The 21,481-nt window shown below is 41.5% G+C and overlaps 1 protein-coding gene across 3 annotated transcripts in view; it reads right to left on the bottom strand.

The window, feature by feature from the left end:
- tgfbr3 (transforming growth factor, beta receptor III) overlaps nucleotides 1-21,481 on the bottom strand; it is a 215,115-nt gene that overhangs the window by 125,517 nt on the left and 68,117 nt on the right. For all 3 annotated transcript variants that reach the window (XM_060919731.1, XM_060919733.1, XM_060919732.1), the window contains exon 3: nucleotides 19,548-19,729. In XM_060919731.1, the coding sequence (XP_060775714.1) occupies nucleotides 19,548-19,729 (182 nt within the window). The remainder of the gene's footprint in view (nucleotides 1-19,547; nucleotides 19,730-21,481) is intronic.

Genomic DNA, 21,481 nt, shown 5'->3' with positions numbered 1-21,481 from the left:
TTCACTCCGATGATGTCACTCCCAGTGTTTTCCCACTGACTAGATGCACGTTGTCAAAAAGGCGAACCGGTTCAAATTTAAAATTCTTTTGATTAACTTGTTTTGGGGTTTTTTTGATGTGGTGCAAAGATATGAAGTTTATCTTCTCGTGTTGAAAAATATTCCACTCAATCGCTTCGCTCACTTGTGCTATATATATATATTTATTCACCACTCGAAGATAAACTTCATACGGTATCTTCGCGTCACTGTGTAATATCATCTATATATTTTAGTATGTTATTATATTCCAAAATAAAAATAGTATATAATATATTAGATATAATATCTCATCTCATTATCTCTAGCCACTTTATCCTGTTCTACAGGGTCGCAGGCAAGCTGGAGCCTATTCCAGCTGACTACGGGCGAAAGGCGGGGTACACCCTGGACAAATCGCCAGGTCATCACAGGGCTGACACATAGACACAGACAACCATTCACACTCACATTCACACCTACACTCAATTTAGAGTCACCAGTTAACCTAACCTGCATGTCTTTGGACTGTGGGGGAAACCGGAGCACCCGGAGGAAACCCACGCGGACAACATGCAAACTCCGCACAGAAAGGCCCTCGTCGGCTGCGGGGCTCGAACCCGGACCTTCTTGCTGTGAGGCGACAGCGCTAACCACTACACCACCGTGCCGCCCTAGATATAATATATGCAGTCTATATGTAAAATATTGCATTATTTGTCTTGGGTATTCATAGGTTTTCAGTTCCTTGTCAGTGTTTAGTAACCCTAACCTTCCCCTAACCCTCACCCTAAATATACCCCATGGGGTATGACTACATATGTAGACCTTTCCATAAGTGGCAAGGCTACATACATAGCCCCGCCCCCAGTCCTATCTCAAAACAACCCTTGGGCAGGGTCACATGGACCACGCCTCATTCTCCAGGCTGCAGCCGGGACCTTCTCAATGTCTCAGCCTGGGATTTTCACAACAATCGACTTGCTGCCTCATGAGTTTTAAGTTATATCTCATGTGGTTCACATGTCTCGCAAAGTTTCGGATGTGACATTAGCTAATTAGCCACATGGCACAAGTTGAGCTGCATCATGGCTCTTGTGAGAGCATTCTCTTCCTGTTTCTTAAGATTTGTTTTGTTCAAGCAAAAACTATTTATGGCATTTTTGCTTAGATTTACCAATGTTTTCTTTGCTTGTTGTTGTGAGTTTGCTACCAGTTGCACTACACGGAGGCAGTATGAGCAGTTCTGTCGCAATATCATTTACGTCACCGCCAGCAACGCCATGACCAGTCACAATACGCAAATCTGATGGTTCAGATTCCCACTGGAGCCATGGCAAAAGATTTCTGTAAATGTCACTAGGTCACCAGGGGATAGATTAACATCGGCTAGTTGGCTATCAGCTCATGTACGACTCGATTTCATGGAAAAACTGTTAAATATACAGTTTTCAGTGTGAGTGGGAATGGGGTATCAGTGTTTGCCATGTTGTCAAGTTTGAATCCCACCAATGCCAAACCATCCACGGCTAGGAGTGTGACAAAGACTGGCAGTGTTCTCTTGTTGTGAAGGACAGTTTTCCATTGTCCTGTTGCTAGCTAATTGCAGATGTTTGCAGATGGTTAATGCTCTCCTTTAAACATGTTCAGCTTCCTGTCACATTACATGTGCTGTAGTTTGAAAAAATGAAGTGGCTTCACATGTCAAAGGAAATGTCTTCCCCTTTGTCCTCCCAGGTTGGTAGCTATTGCAGTAAGAGATAGCAAAAAGAGAGGACAAGGGAACAGACAGGAAATTCATTGATTCATTCATCATTATCCTGGTCATTGTTACAGTGGATCCAGAGCTTGTCCTGGGAGCACTGGGGGCAAACTTATATCACCTTTAGCCTCTGTCCTTTCTGGTAATTTACATGACCATCATTAAGATGATGTGAACAGTGCAGGCAGTTTTTGATGATTATTCCTGGAAAACTGGCATCATTTTATTACAATGTCGATCCTGAGACACAAGTGGTGCTGACCTCTTCTGCTCCTCGAACCTGCCTGATCCATCCTGATGCCCTATGTCTGGCTGGAGTCTCATCTCATCGCTCCTGTGGAGGACGGTCCCATATGGACAGCTGAAAGTCGCACTTGGAAGATGCTCTGGACACTTACAGTAATGCTTTTATGCCTGAGGACTACAGTTGACTTGCTAACTTTAGGACTGCAATTGTCATGAACAGTTTTGGACTCAAGTCTCCATCAATGAACAGTTTATAACGTCAACAAAGCAGACTTCATGTTAAAATTATAATGAATTTCCTGGTTTCACAGTTATACCTTGTGACTATATAGGACATGATTATAGAAGCAAATTATTTATGATCACGTTATCTGTTATCACCCAAATGAGGATGGGTTCCCTTTTGAATCTGGCTCCTCTCGAGGTTCTCTCCTCATGTCGTCTGAGGGAGTTTTTCCTTGCCACCGTCACCACAGGCTTGCTCATTGGGGATAGATTAGGGATAAAATTAGCTCATGTTTAAAGTCTTTAATTTTCTGTAAAGCTGCTTTGCGACAATGTCTGTTGTTAAAAGCGTGATACAAATAAACGTAACGACAATGATGAATTAATGGTCTGAAGTAGTTACATCACTAATACTAGATGCTAAAACCTGATTAAAGGCTCAACACTTTTATGTGGTCTATAATGATGTCTTTGTTCCATGTAAAGATCTCATCTCATCTCTCATTATCTCTAGCCGCTTTATCTGGAGCCTATCCCAGCTGACTACGGGTGAAAGGCGGGGTACACCCTGGACAAGTCGCCAGGTCATCACAGGGCTGACACATAGACACAGACAACCATTCACACTCACATTCACACCTACGGTCAATTTAGAGTCACCAGTTAACCTAACCTGCATGTCTTTGGACTGTGGGGGAAACCGGAGCACCCGGAGGAAACCCACGCGGACACAGGGAGAACATGCAAACTCCACACAGAAAGGCCCTCGCCGGCCACAGGACTCGAACCCGGACCTTCTTGCTGTGAGGCGACAGTGCTAACCACTACACCACCGTGCCGCCCCTGTAAAACCCACTATGATTAATAATTTTATACCAATAGGACACACCGAAGCATTTGAATACAATAACAACAGGGTGAAACATGGGCCAGTTTTTAAAAGATCCACTGATACAGTGTTAGCATTTCAGTCGAAAAAGGAGTACGAGTGGTCTTTGAGGAACATGTACATAACTTTTGGTTCATTTCTCATCAGAGGAACTTTATCAGTTCAGAATGATTGGTGGAGGAACATCTGCAAGATTATAACACAAGTTCAGTCATCCTGAGAGCGTACAGATTCGGACTCCGATTCGGAGTACAGAAGGCTGCCGTCTGTCAGCGTGAGTGATTAGGCTGTTAGGCATAAAATGTAGGAGCAGTACATACACACGCTCTCTGCCAGGTGTTCAGTTTCACTTAATTGCACAGCAAAGTCGAAGAGTCTGGAGGAGAGCCAGGGACCTGTACGTTCAGCCTCACACAGCTGGGCCTTCCTCTCCATTATTAAAGAGAGAGAGAGAGAGAGAGAGAGAGAGAGAGAGACCGCAGAGGGGCAGGAAGCCATTCATTTAAGTGGTGCAGTAAAAAATGAAAACGAATGGGTGCAAGTGTGGAAGTGATGTGTGTCAGCGTGTGCATGTGTGACGATGAGTGGGAGGGGGCTGGACTTAAGACTTTTCACACAAGGATGTTAGTTTAGTGCGGATGTGGGGGCAAACTGTGACACCTTGCAGCTGCTGTGTGTGTGTGGGTGTGTTGCTTCTGTATTTCAGTGTGCTGAAAACATGACTAACCTGCCTTCCACAGTTCAGATTTTCATTTGAGCCTCATCAAGCCTCATCATGCCGTGATGTTAACCAGTAAAGGCAGAGAGTCTTTGCTCTTCCTTTTCTACTTCCTGTTTCCTGTCCTCTTTCTGCTTACCCACTGAGCACTAGGTCCCTCAGCATGCCCATTAAAGTGCGTATCACGGGTAAATTCAGGAGCAAGATCAATGTAATTCTCCTATTTTATATTAAACTTTGGTCAAATATCTGTCACATTTTGCATTTTGTGCAATTTTTTTACCTTGCGCAATACCAGAAAAATTCAGTTGAAATCAAGCCATTTGAGGCGAATTGGTCCGCCTCTGAAAAAACTTGGCATTTGGATTTCCCGGCAAACACTGATTTTCGTGACGTCACGTGCGGGACGCCTCCCTCTGAATCCTACGTCAGCGCTGGTTTGTTTATGAGAAAACGACCTGGTGGTTTTCTGCAAATTTCTTCAACGTTATCACGTAATTATTAAAATAGTTAACAGATGTATCGTAGGAGGGTGTAGCAACATCAATCTTGATGGGATTAGTACTCATCGTTTTCCAAAAGACCGGACAATGAGAGAGAAATGGGAGCGCTTCGTGCGAGGCACCCGGAAGCCGAGGACCAAAGCAGAGCCGAGAAAAAGACCAAGAAAATCAGCAATTCACAAGTTGACTGTTGCCAGGGTAAGAAATAAGAGAGACTATACTCTAAATTAGGTGTTGCTGTGTTTGTGTGGTACACGGATAATGTTATTTATTGACACACACAAAAGTAAACAACACGAAAGCACTGGGCGATAATACACTTACTTCACATGTATCAAGGGATATGCGTGTCAGGGCTTGAGATCTTGGGATGTGTCAAGCACATTAAATGTATATACAACCCTGCTTAGCCGATTCCATGTGTGTAGCTTATGAAATCTTTCTCCTACAGTAACCAGTACTCTTCTAAATGAAGAAATATATAAATACATAATAGTAATTAGAAAAAATATGATTTATGTAACAATAGATAGATGAGCATTGATACGTGAATCCATGTATAGAAGAGTTTAGAAGCTCAGGCGGCAATTTCATATTTCAATGCAAACTCGCTAGCTGCTAAACTTGGTGCACTGAAACAGGCTGTGCACTGAAACCGTGCAAGCTCTCGCAGCCTGCTGGCGGATCCGCACGTGACATCACGAATCTGGCTCCAGACTCCCTTGGGATTTTTCCAGACACGTTTTGTTATTTTATTTTTTTCTGCTGTAGATAGATGGCCTTGTGCAAAATTACCCTTCTGGATGAGTGTGTAAAGAGACATACTTTCATATAAAAAAAACACGAAATTGGTCCAGGATATGCACTTTAAGTGCCCATGTTAGCAATCAGGGATAAAACAACAACATCCTGTAGAGACATCAAAACACCAGATAGCAGTCCATTATATGTGTGTGTGTGCATATTCCTCAATGAGATTAATTAAACAAAAACCAGACAGCATCACTGAAAATTACATTTACACAATTATTTAAATGCTTTTAATGATGTTGCAATCCTATGAATGAAAAAACTTTCATCTAAAGAGTAAAAGCCCAAGTATACTTTCATGTGCGTGATGTAAATTCCGTCATGCGCGCCGTGCACACACAGTATGCAGACTGTGTCCGCTGAAATATACTTGGGTCTTAAAGTAGTTTGTGACGAGAGGTGGGTGTGAGTTCATCATGTTTGTACAGGGTGGCAAGCAGTCAATGTTTCATTCCACTCAAGAAAAGTTGTGTGAGGAGTTCAGAAGACAAACAGACATCACCATTCCACATGATAAATAACCCTCTATAACTCAATACACTATGCTAAATAATTGTCTTGCTCAGTACACCATGCTAAATAAACAGTAGTAAATTATTGCTGCTAGTGCATGCTGCTATTACACAGCATAACTACACAACTCCTTCAGAGTCTCCTCATCGCTCTGGAGCTTGGGTTCAGGTGGAATCAAGAGTGTACAGATAGTGGTCTTCCCGTAATCACAGGCCACCCGGTCTACTCTGTTCTGACTCCATCTAGAGCTCGCTCCAAAACAAATAGGGTGCAAGCCATTTCAAACAAAGATGAATGGATCTTCAGACTCCATACAAAGTTCAGTGGCCCATGTTCTGAGTGCTCTCCACAAATTCCTCCCGATTCCTGAGGGCAAAGGTTGCTGGAGGTTTTAAGCACAAAGGTTGCAAAAGGCAAGACAACACAACAACTATAATAACAGCTAGTGGCAGACATAAGCGACGGAGAGAGAGAGAGAGAGAGAGAGAGAGAGAGAGAGAGAGACAGACAGACAGACAGACAGACAGACAGACAGACAGACAGACAGAGAGTCAGAGAGAGACAGAGAAAGAGAGACAGAGAGAGAGAGACAGAGATATGGACAGAGACAGAGAAAGAGACAGAGAGGGAGAGAGAGACAGAGATACGGACAGACAGACAGAGAAAGAGACAGAGAGAGAGAAAGAGATACAGAGAGAGAGATACAGACAGAGAGACAGAGATACGGACAGGCAGACAGAGAGAGAGACAGAGATACAGACAGAGAGAGACAGAGATACAGACAGACAAACAAAGAGAGAGAGACAGAGATACAGAGAGAGAGATACAGACAGACAGACAGACAGACAGAGAGAACCATTCAAATGTGGGTAACTATGCAGTTAAAATTCAAAATGAATGTGTATACAAGCACAAGTGGTGTAAATGTGTGTGTGTGTGTGTGTGTGTGTGTGTGTGTGTGTGTGTGTGTGTGTGTGTGTGTGTGTGGAGTGTGAGGTGGGGGGTGGAAGGCTTGAGCTGTACTATGAGTTTTATTCCACTCTTCATGTATTTCTGCTGCATTACTGTACTATTACTATACTATAACGATACTACTATACTATTAGTATTACTAATATTGTAACAACTAGACCTGTAAACATAAAATGAACAATGCTAGCTCAATAACCATATAAATTATATAACAGACAATTATGCTATGATAAATAACTTGCTAGCACAATATACTATGCTCACACACACACACACACACACGGATGGATGGATGGATAGATAGAGGCTAAAAGCGGAGTTCCTGATGAGTGTACGAGCAAAATATTTGCAAGGGCACAAAACTGACCTGAACAGAAGAATATTATAGCATATGAACCATCGAATTGTGTAGTGTAGTGTATTTCACATCAATAAATTGCTGCATTGTCTTGTAACAGTGATACCAATAATGAGATACACATCACAGTTACAAACACATTTATTCCTTTCTTTGACATGGCATCCCATGCTCCAGAAACACCACCACAACATTTATTATGGTGTGACTCTGCTGGGTGCCTGGTGGATAACAGTGAACCAGCGCTTTCACTCTACATCATTACTATATGGTTACGATCGAATATTATCAGACATAAAAACTAATCGATATCGATCCACAGTAGTTTTAGATTATCTAACACTAAGGAAAAAATGCTCATAATTGCTATTGAACTGTACCATAATTATGTTTACATGAGTGTGCAGAGTAAGAAATCATTCAGGTGAAAAAAAAAAAAAACATACAGTGATACAATGCAAAGATGCGTTGCCCGCTATGAAAAAAAACAGTAGAATAAAAACCTTCGGGGAATAAAGCCTACTGGAAAACATCCTCCTCGACCGAATGAGCTCTGAAGGTTAGAGCTGCAATCTTGATATTTCAAACTTGATGTCAAACAGTTGTCTGGTTACAACTACCAACTATCCAACAAGTTAGTGGACTAATAAAACTGTTCTAAATAGTTTTATATGAAAATGTTGTGAATATTTTCTGTAAAATGTGTTAGTAAATAATCCTACATCATTTTATTTAAAAAGCAAATTAAAAATAAGCACTGGATAAAAACCCATCTATTTAATGTAAATAAAAATACAAATTTCGTTGTCCGGTGGTCGAGTGTTTGAGACACGTGACCCTGCATTTACAATCGGGTTCCCTGTGGTGGTACACATACGTCATGCGCATGTATGGACATCATATGGTCACAAAAGCCATCAAAAATCAGATCAATGCATTTCCATATTCTCTTAAGTACGGAGGTTTGTGCCGTGTGCTTCATGCGAGGAGCTCCGCTATAACCTTATAGGTGAATAAACAAAGCTTAATAACCTGCTAGTTCAAATCATGATGATAACTCGCTGGCTCAATTACTTATGATAACCCTCTAGTTCAACATACCATGACAAATCTGCTAACTCATTACATTATGCTAACTAGTCTACTAGCTCAATTATGCCATGCTAAATAAACTGAAAACTGAATAAGCCAGGGTAAATAATCCTTTAACTTAATAAATACTGTTAAATAATCTGACAGCTCAATACACCATTGGCCTGACAGTCCAATAAATGATGATGAATAGCCCACTAGCGCAAAAAAACATGCTAAATAATCTGCTAACCCAGTAACCAATGCTACATATTCAGAACAAGATCAGCATTTAAAATGATCAAAAGATCAAAACTGAAGATAAGTTCTGTTAAGTTCTGCTGCCTGTGTGTCACTGAAGCACAGGGCTGATTAGGTCATGGGTTCAAGTGCATTAGTGAGCGGATCGGCCCTGGAGACGGCCCGTAACCCTATAGCCTCTTCTAGGTTTTCGGCCTTGGCTTTGGAGGCATTAAATCAGTACGACACTGAACTGTTTACCTCCTGAAGGATCTGCTGCATCTGTTACTAAAGGCCAGTGGCGCCTGGACTTACGAAACCCAACCCTAGTTTTAGGAGGTACACATGGTACCAAAGAAGGACAGTGTGCATATGTGTGTGTGCGCATGTGTGTATATATACACACAAGTTCAAGTCTATTTGATATGGGTTTACTGTGTGTGTGTGTGTGTCCCCAGATGGCCAAATCTGTGCCTATTTCACAGGTAGGCGGCATTAATGCCAAGGCCCCTAACTAGCTTTCCCACATGTCCTTGAGAGATTATGGCCTGACTTACCTCCATCCCTGATTCCACCCTCACCTTCAGCTCCATCCCTCATTCCACCCTGAGCAGATCAGCTCTACCCCGCTTTAGCTTCTATGAAGGTGAAACATGCCTTCACCTTTGTCAAGCTAAGAAGCACACAGGCAAACAAGGCTTGGAATCACTTGGCTATGATTAATGACGGCACAAAGTTTAACCATATCCGCTTTTTACATCCAAAGCTCATATGGTAATCCTCCATGTAGGTCTACATTAATCTACGTTTAATGCAATCCCAGGACTGCCATCTACTCAGCTACACGTTTTGGGAATGTGCCTTGGGCGTATGCCGTCTTGGATGAAGGAATAAATTAATAACTGTAACATCACTGAATGCACAGAAGAGAAATGTAGAACTGCTGAATTCATCCCAAAACAAATAGTCAGAGAAGGAGGAGGAAACCATGTAAAACCGCAAATAATGCTGTGTAAAGCCCAGCCACACAATCACAGTCAAACATGTCAAGAAAAACAGTTTCACATGACATGCAAGCGTGGTCCGGGTCATCAGCCCCCAGAGGAAGGAAATCGCTTGCGGCATGCGAGCTGTCCGTTTAGCGAGACAATGCTACGGAAAACATCAAACTACAACAACATGAACTGAGAGTAATGTGACAAACTGAATTCATGGAATTTGTGCCTTCTGAGAATTTCACAACATCCCAGCCGTGTTTAGTCATGAGAGGTCACTGGCCTCCTTTGGGAAACTATTGTGTTTAACCTTAACCACAGTTACCAAGCGTCCTGAAACAGAATTAGTATACGGGAACAGAAAACTTGATTTGGAAAGGAAACACCCAGCATACAAAAGGCCTTGAAGGAACAGTTTGGACATAGATCAAACTTTACTCTTACCCCAAATACACTCAATCAGCCAAAATATGTTTGCTGTCCAAAATTTGCTGCATTAGTTTTGCAACTGGTGCTATGAAGCAAAAGAAGCTTATTGTGAACAGTACATATTCATCATGCAGATTCATCATCATGTACGCACCCTCAAAAATGTTGTTTGGCCAAGTAATACCCTTCCATCCATCCATCCATCCATCCATTATCTGTAGCCGCTTATCCTGTTCTACAGGGTCGCAGGCAAGCTGGAGCCAATCCCAGCTGACTATGGGTGAGAGGCGGGGTACACCCTGGACAAGTCGCCAGGTTATTGCAGGGCTGACACATAGAGATAAACAACCATTCACACCTACGGTCAATTTAGAGCCAACAGTTAACCTAACCTGCATGTCTTTAGACTGTAGGGGAAACCGGAGCACCCACAGGAAACCCACGCAGACACGGGGAGAACATGCAAACTCCACACAGAAAGGCCCTCGCTGGCCACTGGGCTCAAACCCAGGACTTTCTTGCTGTGAGGCGACAGTGCTAACCACTACACCACCGTGCCACCCCCCAAGTAATACCATGGTTTCATAATGTAGTAGAACTCCACCTTCAGGCTGTAGGTGACAACTCCTACCTGAGGCTGATGCTTGCGCTAAGTGATACTGAATTAAGTGTTGAGGAAGATGATGATGTGAAGTGATTCCAGCTACAAAATGGCCACTTCTGTCCAAAATAGAGCACATTTTGGACACATCTTGGCTTATTAACAAGGGTGAAAATGTGTAAATTAAAATGAGTCATCCTTCAAGTTCTGAGGAGACGGACACCAAGTCCATGGAAATGTCAAATCTCAAAGTGCATAACTCCCAAAACCTCTGATGGGTAATTACCAACACTGTACCATGAACCACCTTCCACCACACTCCAAGAGGACCTAATCTTGCTAGCAAGTGGAAGTTGTGCAAGTTTATACTGTATTTTCATGCTTTTCAACATGAAGAGAACTTACCATTCTGGAAGCTAGAAAAGAAAGAGAAATCAAGAAGAGTAAACAAGGAAGCAGACCTGTTGTCAGTGGTGGAGATCATATAATCACACAATAATAACTAAGTCTTTAACTAGCTTTCTTGACAGAATCTGTCATTTTGCTCAAATCGTACTGATATCTTGGTCTCTTGAAGTCTACACAGAATACAAAAACCCACACTGTACCAACAGTGTTCTGGTGTAGCCTACATTATGTAATGGTGGTTTATCTACCATGGCCTAATGATTGGAGAAGCAGGTTTGGGACCAAAAGGTTGCTGGTTCGATTCCTTGGACCAGCAGGAATGGCTGAAGTGCCCTTGAGCAAGGCACCCAACTGCTCCTGAGGCTGCTCTGGGTATGTTGTCTGGATAAGAGCATCTGCTAAATGCCAGTAATGTAATCTAATCTAAGCAGGGATGCTTGATCTAGCACTTCATCTATCATACAGAATAATCCTAACAGGAAAGTTATCCTATAGTTGGTTCATGGGATTGAAGTACAATATAAACCAGGTGGGCCCCTTAGATTGTCCTGCCTGAGACCTCCAACAGTCCCTAGAATCGGCCCCGTCTCCCACAGCTTCACAGACTGTGTGTGGTTGAACATGTACCTTATATGTTTGTGTATAAGCCTGAGAAAGCTTCCATTTTCAAATTTTCATGATCACAAGCTAGGCTTAGATGGCTTAAATGGATATGTGTGTACTCTAAGGGTCACCACCAGGCTTTTGTTGTTTTGTTTCCCAATCTTGCTTTTCAATCAGAAAGCACAATAATTGGCTTGAAGATATCACAGTCTAACAAATACCTGAGGCTTGGCATCTGCTGAGTGGAACGGCCTTATCTGTCAGTGTATGTAGACAAAACTCACATGGGGAAGAGCACAAGCACGCCATAATCCCTACTGTACACAGTGTACTGAGAGTTCTTTCCTACAAAACAATGATATAAATGGCAATAGGGCCTTATATGGAAAACAAGTGACTTGAATTGGCTTGATATCAGGTGGGGGATTTGTGTTCAGCCATTATACTTGAGATGATGACAGGTCTCATGTGTTTATCAGAGTTGAAACTGTGTCTAAAAATATTATTAATAGTTACTGTGCCCATCATTTTCAGTGAGATGTGGCCCATCAGTCCCATGGAAGGATGTGTGGCTTCTGTATTATTTATTCCCAGTGAAGGATGAGTGGTGCCTATGCCCAGCAGTTCCTCTTAAAAATAACTTTTTGAATGAACGTCTTGTTCTGATTTGGCTTGCTATCATGTAGAGGACATTTGTTGATACGAAGTGCTCTCGTGTCTTCCAGTTTGTTAATATTTTGTAATGTTAAATTCCAGTCATCACAAATTCTTCACTAAATGAAAACCCCACAATCAGACATCAGAGTAATGAAAAGAAACAGATAGCTGTTTAAACTCTGATATACCTCCTTAGACATGCACTAAGTAAACTGAGAGCTGGCTTTTGTCCAAGTGTTTGCCTCAATTACTCATGATTTGCAGGGCTCGTGATGCACAGTGAGGAAAACCGTAGGCTCATTGCCAAGCTACAAACACAAACACATGAGTGTAGAACTACAGGAAAAGGAAAGCAAATTCTTTCCATTGCCAACCAAAACCAAAGACTAATCACATTAAAGGTTTTTCTAGAGTCACACCAATGAGTCATGGCATGGATCACGCAAACTGTTTGAGCACGGCTAATTCATATAGCTCACGCTAATCCAAAAAGAGACCATCTCATTCAATAATGTAGCACTGTGGGAGATGTAATTAATGAAATGGTGTTGTTTGTGTCCAAAAAAGCTGTACTAACCTGACCTGCACAAAGCCCTTTGTATTGTTTAATAAGAAAAAATGTCAGTCAAGCAAGTACAGTACCATGGATGGCAGTTCATTAAAATATGAGTTTGTTAAAACTGTTGTTTGATGTACTTCACAAAAGAAGAATTTTCAGGTCCAGAAAGAAAAGATTAGCACAGTGAGCTATGCTTCTCTGTACAGTAGGGTGACCAAATGTCCTCATTTTCTGGGGACAGTCCCCGTTTTTTGTGGCCTGTCCCCAGCTCGAGCTGTCCCCAGAAGTGTACCCGTTTCTAACCATGACTGACAGACCTGGAAAAAAAGACAGCTCAAAAAAAAAAAAAAACGAGACGAAAACATCTACCAGATTTCAGCAGATACCTCGCATATTTTTTTGTGGATCACTTTAAGACAGACTCAGGCCGATAGCAGAGATGTTCTAGAACACCTCTGGCAAGAGCCTTTCCAGTATTTTGATTGGTGGAGCTGAGGAACAACTTTTTATTGGAGTACTAGAACCTTTGCCTAAAGTAAAACCGTTTATTCAGCTTTGACTGATCACTTCATCAGCTCCTGGACAGGTGTACCATAATCTTTTCTTGTAGGCCGAAGTGACATTGTTTGTCATCTATTGGCCCTTTTCCACTACCCTTTTTCAGCTCACTTCAGCTCGCTTCAGCTCGCTTCAGCCCGACACGGCTCGCGTTTCGACTACCAAAAACCAGCACGACTCAGCTCGTTTCAGCCCTGCTTAGCCCCTAAAATTCGCACGGTTTTGGAGTGGGGCTGAAGCGAGCCAAGCCGTGCCGAGTGAGGCTGGGGGCGTGAGCAGACACTCCCCTGTGCACTGATTGGTGAGGAGGAGTGTCCTCACATGCTCACACACGCCCCGCGAGCGCGCTGGGATCTGTAAACACCGTAAACCCGGAAGAAGAAGAATTACGAATTACGAGAATTTCTGAAGCCTTATGCGCCTCGCCTCATCTATACGCTCTTGCCAGTATCTGTCCGCGTTGTCGGTGACAACAAGCCACAGCACCAAGACCAGCAACACTAACGACTCCATGTCCTCCATGTTTATTGTTTACTATTCGGGTCGTGAGACTACCGCTTAAAAGATCACTGATGTCACTGTTTGCGCTGCTTAACGACATCACGTGACGTCCACCCACTTTCGCTAACTCCACCCAATGTGTCCACCCACTTCCAGCCAGCACGGTTCAGCGCGGTTGTAGTCGAAATGCAACTCCAACAGCCCCGCTCAACCCGACTCAGCACGGCACGGCTCAGCCCGACTCAGCCGCGTTTGTAGTGGAAAAGCGGCATATGTCAGGGGTTCTCAACCTTTTCTGCTTTGTATTTAAAACTGGATGGATGTGCCACAAGCCAACATAAAACCATGCATGCAGGGCATTCTCAGTCAAAAGGGATTAATGATCCAAAAGTGGAGTCTGGTCCATTAACACAAGAACTTATTGCCATGTACAGAAAACAAGCAAGTTATTAAAACCAAAAAGTACACTCAAAAGAAGTGGATACAGAAACCACTCCGCGAGATTAGATCCTTATACGCTAACAAAGAAGGATTTTTTTCCTACAACCCCGATTCCAAAAAAGTTGGGACAAAGTACAAATTGTAAATAAAAACGGAATGCAAAGATGTGGAAGTTTCAAAATTCCATATTTTATTCAGAAAAGAACATAGATGACATATCAAATGTTTAAACTGAGAAAATGTATCATTTAAAGAGAAAAATTAGGTGATTTTTAAATTTCATGACAACAACACAAAGTTGGGGCAAGGCCATGTTTACCACTGTGAGACATCCCCTTTTCTCTTTACAACAGTCTGTAAACGTCTGGGGACTGAGGAGACACGTTGCTCAAGTTTAGGGATAGGAATGTTAACCCATTCTTGTCTAATGTAGGATTCTAGTTGCTCAACTGTCTTAGGTCTTTTTTGTCGTATCTTCCATTTTATGATGCGCCAAATGTTTGCTATGGGTGAAAGATCTGGACTGCAGGCTGGCCAGTTCAGTACCCGGACCCTTCTTCTACGCAGCCATGATGCTGTAATTGATGCAGTATGTGGTTTGGCATTGTCATGTTGGAAAATGCAAGGTCTTCCCTGAAAGAGATGTCGTCTGGATGGGAGCATATGTTGCTCTAGAACCTGGATATACCTTTCAGCATTGATGGTGTCTTTCCAGATGTGTAAGCTGCCCATGCCACACGCACTAATGCAACCCCATACCATCAGAGATGCAGGCTTCTGAACTGAGCGCTGATAACAACTTGGGTCGTCCTTCTCCTCTTTAGTCCGAATGACACGGCGTCCCTGATTTCCATAAAGAACTTCAAATTTTGATTTGTCTGACCACAGAACAGTTTTCACTTTGCCACAGTCCATTTTAAATGAGCCTTGGCCCAGAGAAGACGTCTGCGACTCTGGATCATGTTTAGATAAGGCTTCTTCTTTGAACTATAGAGTTTTAGCTGTCAACGGCGGATGGCACAGTGAATTGTGTTCACAGATAATGTTCTCTGGAAATACTCCTGAGCCCATTTTGTGATTTCCAATACAGAAGCATGCCTGTATGTGATGCAGTGCCATCTAAGGGCCCGAAGATCACGGGCACCCAGTATGGTTTTCTGACCTTGACCCTTACGCACAGAGATTCTTCCAGATTCTCTGAATCTTTTGATGATATTATGCACTGTAGATGATGATATGTTCAAACTCTTTGCAATTTTACACTGTCGAACTCCTTTCTGATATTGCTCCACTATTTGTTGCCGCAGAATTAGGGGGATTGGTGATCCTCTTCCCATCTTTACTTCTGAGAGCCGCTGCCACTCCAAGATGCTCTTTTTATACCCAGTCATGTTAATGACCTATTGCCAGTTGACCTAATGAGTTGCAATTTGGTCCTCCAGCTGTTCCTTTTTTGTACCATTAACTTTTCCAGCCTCTTATTGCTCCTGTCCCAACTTTTTTGAGATATGTTGCTGTCATGAAATTTCAAATGAGCCAATATTTGGCATGAAATTTCAAATGAGCCAATATTTGGCATGAAATTTCAAAATGTCTCACTTTCAACATCTGATATGTTGTCTACGTTCTATTGTGAATACAATATCAGTTTTTGAGATTTGGAAATTATTGCATTCCGTTTTTATTTACAATTTGTACTTTGTCCCAACTTTTTTGGAATCGGGGTTGTATGAAAGAAAAAAATTTACAACCTAAATTTGACATTAGTGGAATAAATTTTGATCCTATTATAGCCATAAGTAAATACAAAGACAATAGTTATGCATACTATTAACTTAATGTGAAGATAATTAACAGATAAACAGATTTAGGTTTTTTAAAAGATTGTGTATATTTTTAGTCTTTTGTATTTGCAATTATTTGTATCTGTACATGCACAACCCCACCAGCTCTGGTGATCAACTTATCGTGTTTAAATAAAGTAATTAATTCATTCATTCATTATGAGCATCAACAACGCTTTTTCTGAGGTCCTCAGAAATCTCCTTGGTTCGTGCCATGATACACTTCCACAAACGTGTGTTGTGAAGATCAGACTTTGATAGATCCCTGTTCTTTAAATAAAACAGGGTGCCCACTCACACCTGATTGTCATCCCATTGATTGAAAACACCCGACTCTAATTTCACCTTCAAATTAACTGCTAATCCTAGAGGTTCACATACTTTTGCCACTCACAGATATGTAATATTGGATCATTTTCCTCAATAAATAAATGACCGAGTATAATATTTTTTGTCTCATTTGTTTAACTGGGTTCTCTTTATCTACTTTTAGGACTTCTGTGAAAATCTGATGATGTTTTAGGTCCTATTTATGCAGAAATATAGAAAATTCTAAAGGGTTCACAAACTTTCAAGCACCACAGTAGCTATCTTCTATTTTTTTTTTATCAGATTTCTCTAGTCTCTTCTATTCTACATCCATCTTCAGTAACCACTTTATCCTGGTCATGGTCACAGTGGATCCAGAGCCTATCAAGGATGTGAGGTTGTAGGGGAAAACAGTCTTTCACTGGGCATCAAGCACACACTCATTCGCACAGCCGTTCACATCTAGGGGTAACTGAGTGTACTGAATCCACCACCTAGCATGTATTTTTGAGGAAACCCTTGTGGACACAGGGATAACATCTGGAACTCTGCATAGACAGTAATCCGAGCCCAGGATTGATCCAGTATGATACAGTATGATGACTACAAAATATGAAACACTGGTATCACACGTTGTTTAACTTTTGGAAAACTACTAGTCTAGTTTTCTGACTCTTTCTTAATGACAGATAAAACATAACTCAAATTCCACATCTCCATTTGAATGCTTTTCTCACCTAACTAATTATGAATCCTTCTGCCTTAAGAGTAAGTGTGCGTAAACAAACCCCCTACAAGAGGAATGAATACATATGGCAGCAGTCAAGAGGTGATGATTAGGACCCTAGTTGTGATGAGAGCCCTACTTTCCATTCTGTAGTTCATTTTTTGGCTCGTATGAACAGTGTGTTGTCCGGTAACGCAGAAATCTCACTGCTCATATTAAAAGAGGCCACGCTGTGCAGTGACTGTGCATGCAAGCAGGGTTTGATATTGTATTTCAATAGCATAGGGCCCACAGCACTCAGGCACATTAAAGGGCTCTTCTCGATCCGCGTGGCTGATAGTGCCGAACAACCGCAGCCATTTCGCCAAGATATACACTCCTTTTTCCTCCTCTTCTTTCTCCCCCACTCTCCGCTAAACAAAACCACTAAACGAGAGCCCCCTCACTCGAGGCCTGCTGCTGTTATTCTTGGGATGTGGGCACACAGGAAAGTTGATGACGAGTCTTTCTTTTTTCCTGCCGATACTTTTTCCTCTGTAAACTCATTGCTCATACCTTTAGACAACTAGTAGTGATCTGTGTGTGTGTGTGTGTGTGTGTGTGTGTGTGTGTGTGTGTGTGTGTGTGTGTGCGCGCGCGTGGGTGTGTGTATGTGTGTGTGTGTGGGGGGGGGGGGGGGGGTGCACGCACAAGTGAGCAAGGACAGGCTCCCATTGCAGGCCCTGCAGAGCAACGGAAACAAAAAATAATGCCATTCCTTTCGAAAAGGCTCGAGTCAGCGCGGCTTTCTGCCAACAAGGCCGTCCAGCGATTACAACATCAATTCATCTGATAGTCGCAGTGAGATCACACACCTACCTCGTTCTATTTCTCCAAACTCCGCTTTCACTCACAAACCACCCAACGCTTTATTAACAACCCACCCAGACTACAGTGCCCAGAACATGTTTTCATTCCACTCCATCAGTTAAAACTGAATAAGCTGGTTCTTCAATGTCCCACTCCACACTAATCTTATTTTTAAGATATATTCTAAAAATTAAAAAAGACGTCTTTGAGGCTTCTCTATTTATGTTGGAAGATGTTCTACCACATATTCAAAAAAAATGTATTTCTCATTTTAGAAACGCAGCAGAGAAGGGTCTATAGACTCGAAGGAAAATGACTGCAGTGTCTGAATTAAAGTGAAATTCATTGAGTATTCCGTTGGTTTGGAAAATCTACCTATCAGGTAGCTACACTTGTTGGTCATTTTATCTATCTTACTTATATATATATATATATATATATATATATATATATATATATATATATATATATATATATATATATATATAATTTAAAGTTGTATACTCACTAACTGTTGTGTTTAGCACTTAGCATCATGTCAGTGGTCTATAGTGGTCCTTCTCCATTGATGGGCAGGATTGAGAGGGTTTACCAAATTGGAAGTATACAGGTGCTGAACAGGTAGTTCATTTAGAGTACATTCATATAGTACATGCTCCTGATGAACCGGACTAATGGACGATCTTGTCAGGGTGAAATGATGAATTTTGTCTTTGATTCCTAAAGAGCTAAAACACATTTATGAACAAACAGCTCAGCTAAAAATTTAATCGATACACATGTGGACGAAGGAAAACTTGTCAACTGACCAAGACATGTTTAGCATCCAAAGTTTGCTTCTTTGGACTGGAACTATGAAGATAATTAACAATTATTCCACGAAATCGAGTCATACATGAGCTAATGATAGCTAACAACGCGTGTAGCACTGAGTTGGCTATAAGCCATGTACGACGAGATTGAGTGGAATAACTGATTTATTCTAGTCACATTCACTGGATTTTGAGAAACAGGGCATTTTTATTTTAATTTTTTGCAAATTCGATAAATAAAAACTTAATACAAAATGTCCGACAAAATCATTTCTGCTTAACAAACCAGCAAAATGACAGTAACATTTTGTGAAAAATGCGATAACAAAAATTCTTGAAAAATAAAAAAAGATACGTTCTTACCATCAAATACTTTCATTCCATATTTTGTTGCTTTTTTGTATTTTTTGGTGGTTTTGTTTTCAAGTAGAGTTTTTATTTCATCCTCGGTTGGTTCAGCGACACGCTCCGCCATTTTGTTTTTCTCTACTCACGGTATATGAGTTGATATCCTACCAGTAGAGTAGCCAATCAGAGTGCACAATTGCTCATATCCAGTAAATGTGGATAGAATAATACTGCTTAATATTGCTGTAAGGGAATCTTATGGTCTAGTTTAGTACTGTGCAAGCTAGAGGTGTGTACTGCTGATAGATTAAGCCAACTGGAGACTGAATCCCAACTAAAGCAGATAAAGAATCCCTCTTCGCTCGTCTGTCTATTACAGGAAGCTTTTAGTGCCATGCAGTAAGGAAGTATCGTAAAAAATCAATCCGGTAAGTGTAATCTTTGACTTTGTTAGACTGTGTGTATAATTATTATGCTCAATTCTGATGTGGCTCTAATATTTGTTTGTTTCTAAAACTTCCACATGGGTACGAGCAGCTGAAGGCCTTCACCTCGAATGTTCAGCTTTACAACTATCTCACCTCAGGTTTCTCTCCCAGTTCTTCAGGGCTGCTGTGCAGGTTGATGATGTGAACTTCCTGAGGGAGGCTGGTGGTTCCACGGCTCGCACAGCCTGATATAGCTGTGTAGCTCTTCAGCAGGGCCTGCACAGGATGACCTTCACCCACAGGTAATAACTCACATGGGCTACGAGACAGTGGGTCTGGAACACAAGAATGCACAAGAAGAACATCAGAAACACATACACTCTGGAGTTTAACGATGGCTTTCACTTGTTCAGTGAGCAAAGAAAAGTAGGCAGGGCCAAGTGACATTATGAGTTGAATTCTGAAATGAGAATGAGAAATGAACCAATACGATGATTAATAATCAGATAGAGCACGCTTCAGTTTGCCCAATATGAAACCTCTTTCTTTTTTGCCGTAAGTCAAGACAGAGGGAAAATTTATTCTTGGGATTTATGGTTTATTGTTATACTGTAATATGTCCGGATGTGAAAAATGATTCCACAAGAAATATCTCATGATCTCTGGAATGATTCTGGAATTGATTAGTATATTCACAGCCTGTAACAGATTGTAGTTAGCCTAGATTGCCATGTTGCTGCAGAGTAGCTTATGAATTATACAGAAGTAGCCGTTTTCACCGTAGACCAGAGATCAAAACTGGTTTACTAAATGTTTGGTTCACATGATCCAAAAAAAAATTATTTTTTTTTAATGGTTACTATGTAAACTCCTTGTTAATCACACCAGAACTGATGGGTCACTCAAATATGTAGTGAAACATCTTCGAGATTAGTTTGTCTGCTTAATCCTTGCTATTTCTAGTTAGTCCTGGTTAGACCAGTCATCTTGACTTACATCCACTAAGTAGACACTCTGACCATGTGCGACATGACAAATATACTCCAAAGTTCAAGGGGAAAGATGATCCCTATCTATCTTTGATATGCACTGGATCTGTTTACTGCTTATCGCTAGAACGCACATGTGCTGGACAGAAAACTCTGTGAAGTTGTTTCGACTCCAAATGGGTCCCAAGGAGAACGGAAAACCCACCATGTGGATTACTGAAAGCAAGGATGAGATAACAGTGCTTAGTGACTTTGCTCAACAAGCATAAACACAAGTGTTGTTTGTCTTGCTGCAACTCCCATGTCACTAATTGATATAGATACCAATAAATAAGATGAGAGTGTAGACATGTAGGGAGGCAGGCATCCAATAGCATCTCCCACTCATACTCCACACTCCCTCTTTATTAGAGAGAATCTCCGGCCAATTTGTCCTCCTCTATAGCCTCCACTGTCACATCAGCTCTCTCACTCTGTCTCCTTACATGGCTATGTTGACCCGCTCTTAATCACTTACAACAGGACTTTACAAGAGAGCATGCTCCTCTTATGGAGAAACACCATAAAGACAAGACGATGTACTGCAGAGCTGAGACATATATGCTCTTGAGAAGTCTCCGGGCTATGGCCTTGACGCTCAGCACAGCGGGTCATGGGTTAGCATGGAATGGAACAACTCACTTTGTATCGAACCTCCAATTAAAGGTAGAACTATGGTCTGGAATACTGTGCTCAACGTTAAATGATCATGATCAATATTAAACAAAACCAGGCTGTCAGATATGTATAAGCTAACACCAGTTTCACTTTTAAAGATGCCATGACTCACTGGGGCTTATTTATGGCAGATTTGCCTCAGTGTTCATGCTACTCTATAATAAGCTATAACTATACTGCAAAAATAATAGCAAGTGAAAAGATCATCAGTTTGTCTAATGTTTCTGAGCATGGTATTATAGTACTAGGGACCTGTGCAGGTCTGAGCTCAGCCTTTGTCTGATTGAGAGATAGAAGTTACGGTACATAAATAGAAAAAAAAAACCTGTTCAGAAATACATTGATGCTGGGATTCGAACCAATACTGCAAACTCTAGACCA

The sequence above is a fragment of the Neoarius graeffei genome, chromosome 4 (assembly GCF_027579695.1).
Source record: "Neoarius graeffei isolate fNeoGra1 chromosome 4, fNeoGra1.pri, whole genome shotgun sequence".
In the NCBI taxonomy this organism is placed as follows: Eukaryota; Metazoa; Chordata; class Actinopteri; order Siluriformes; family Ariidae; genus Neoarius; species Neoarius graeffei.
This window is presented reverse-complemented; position numbering and strand designations above follow the sequence as displayed.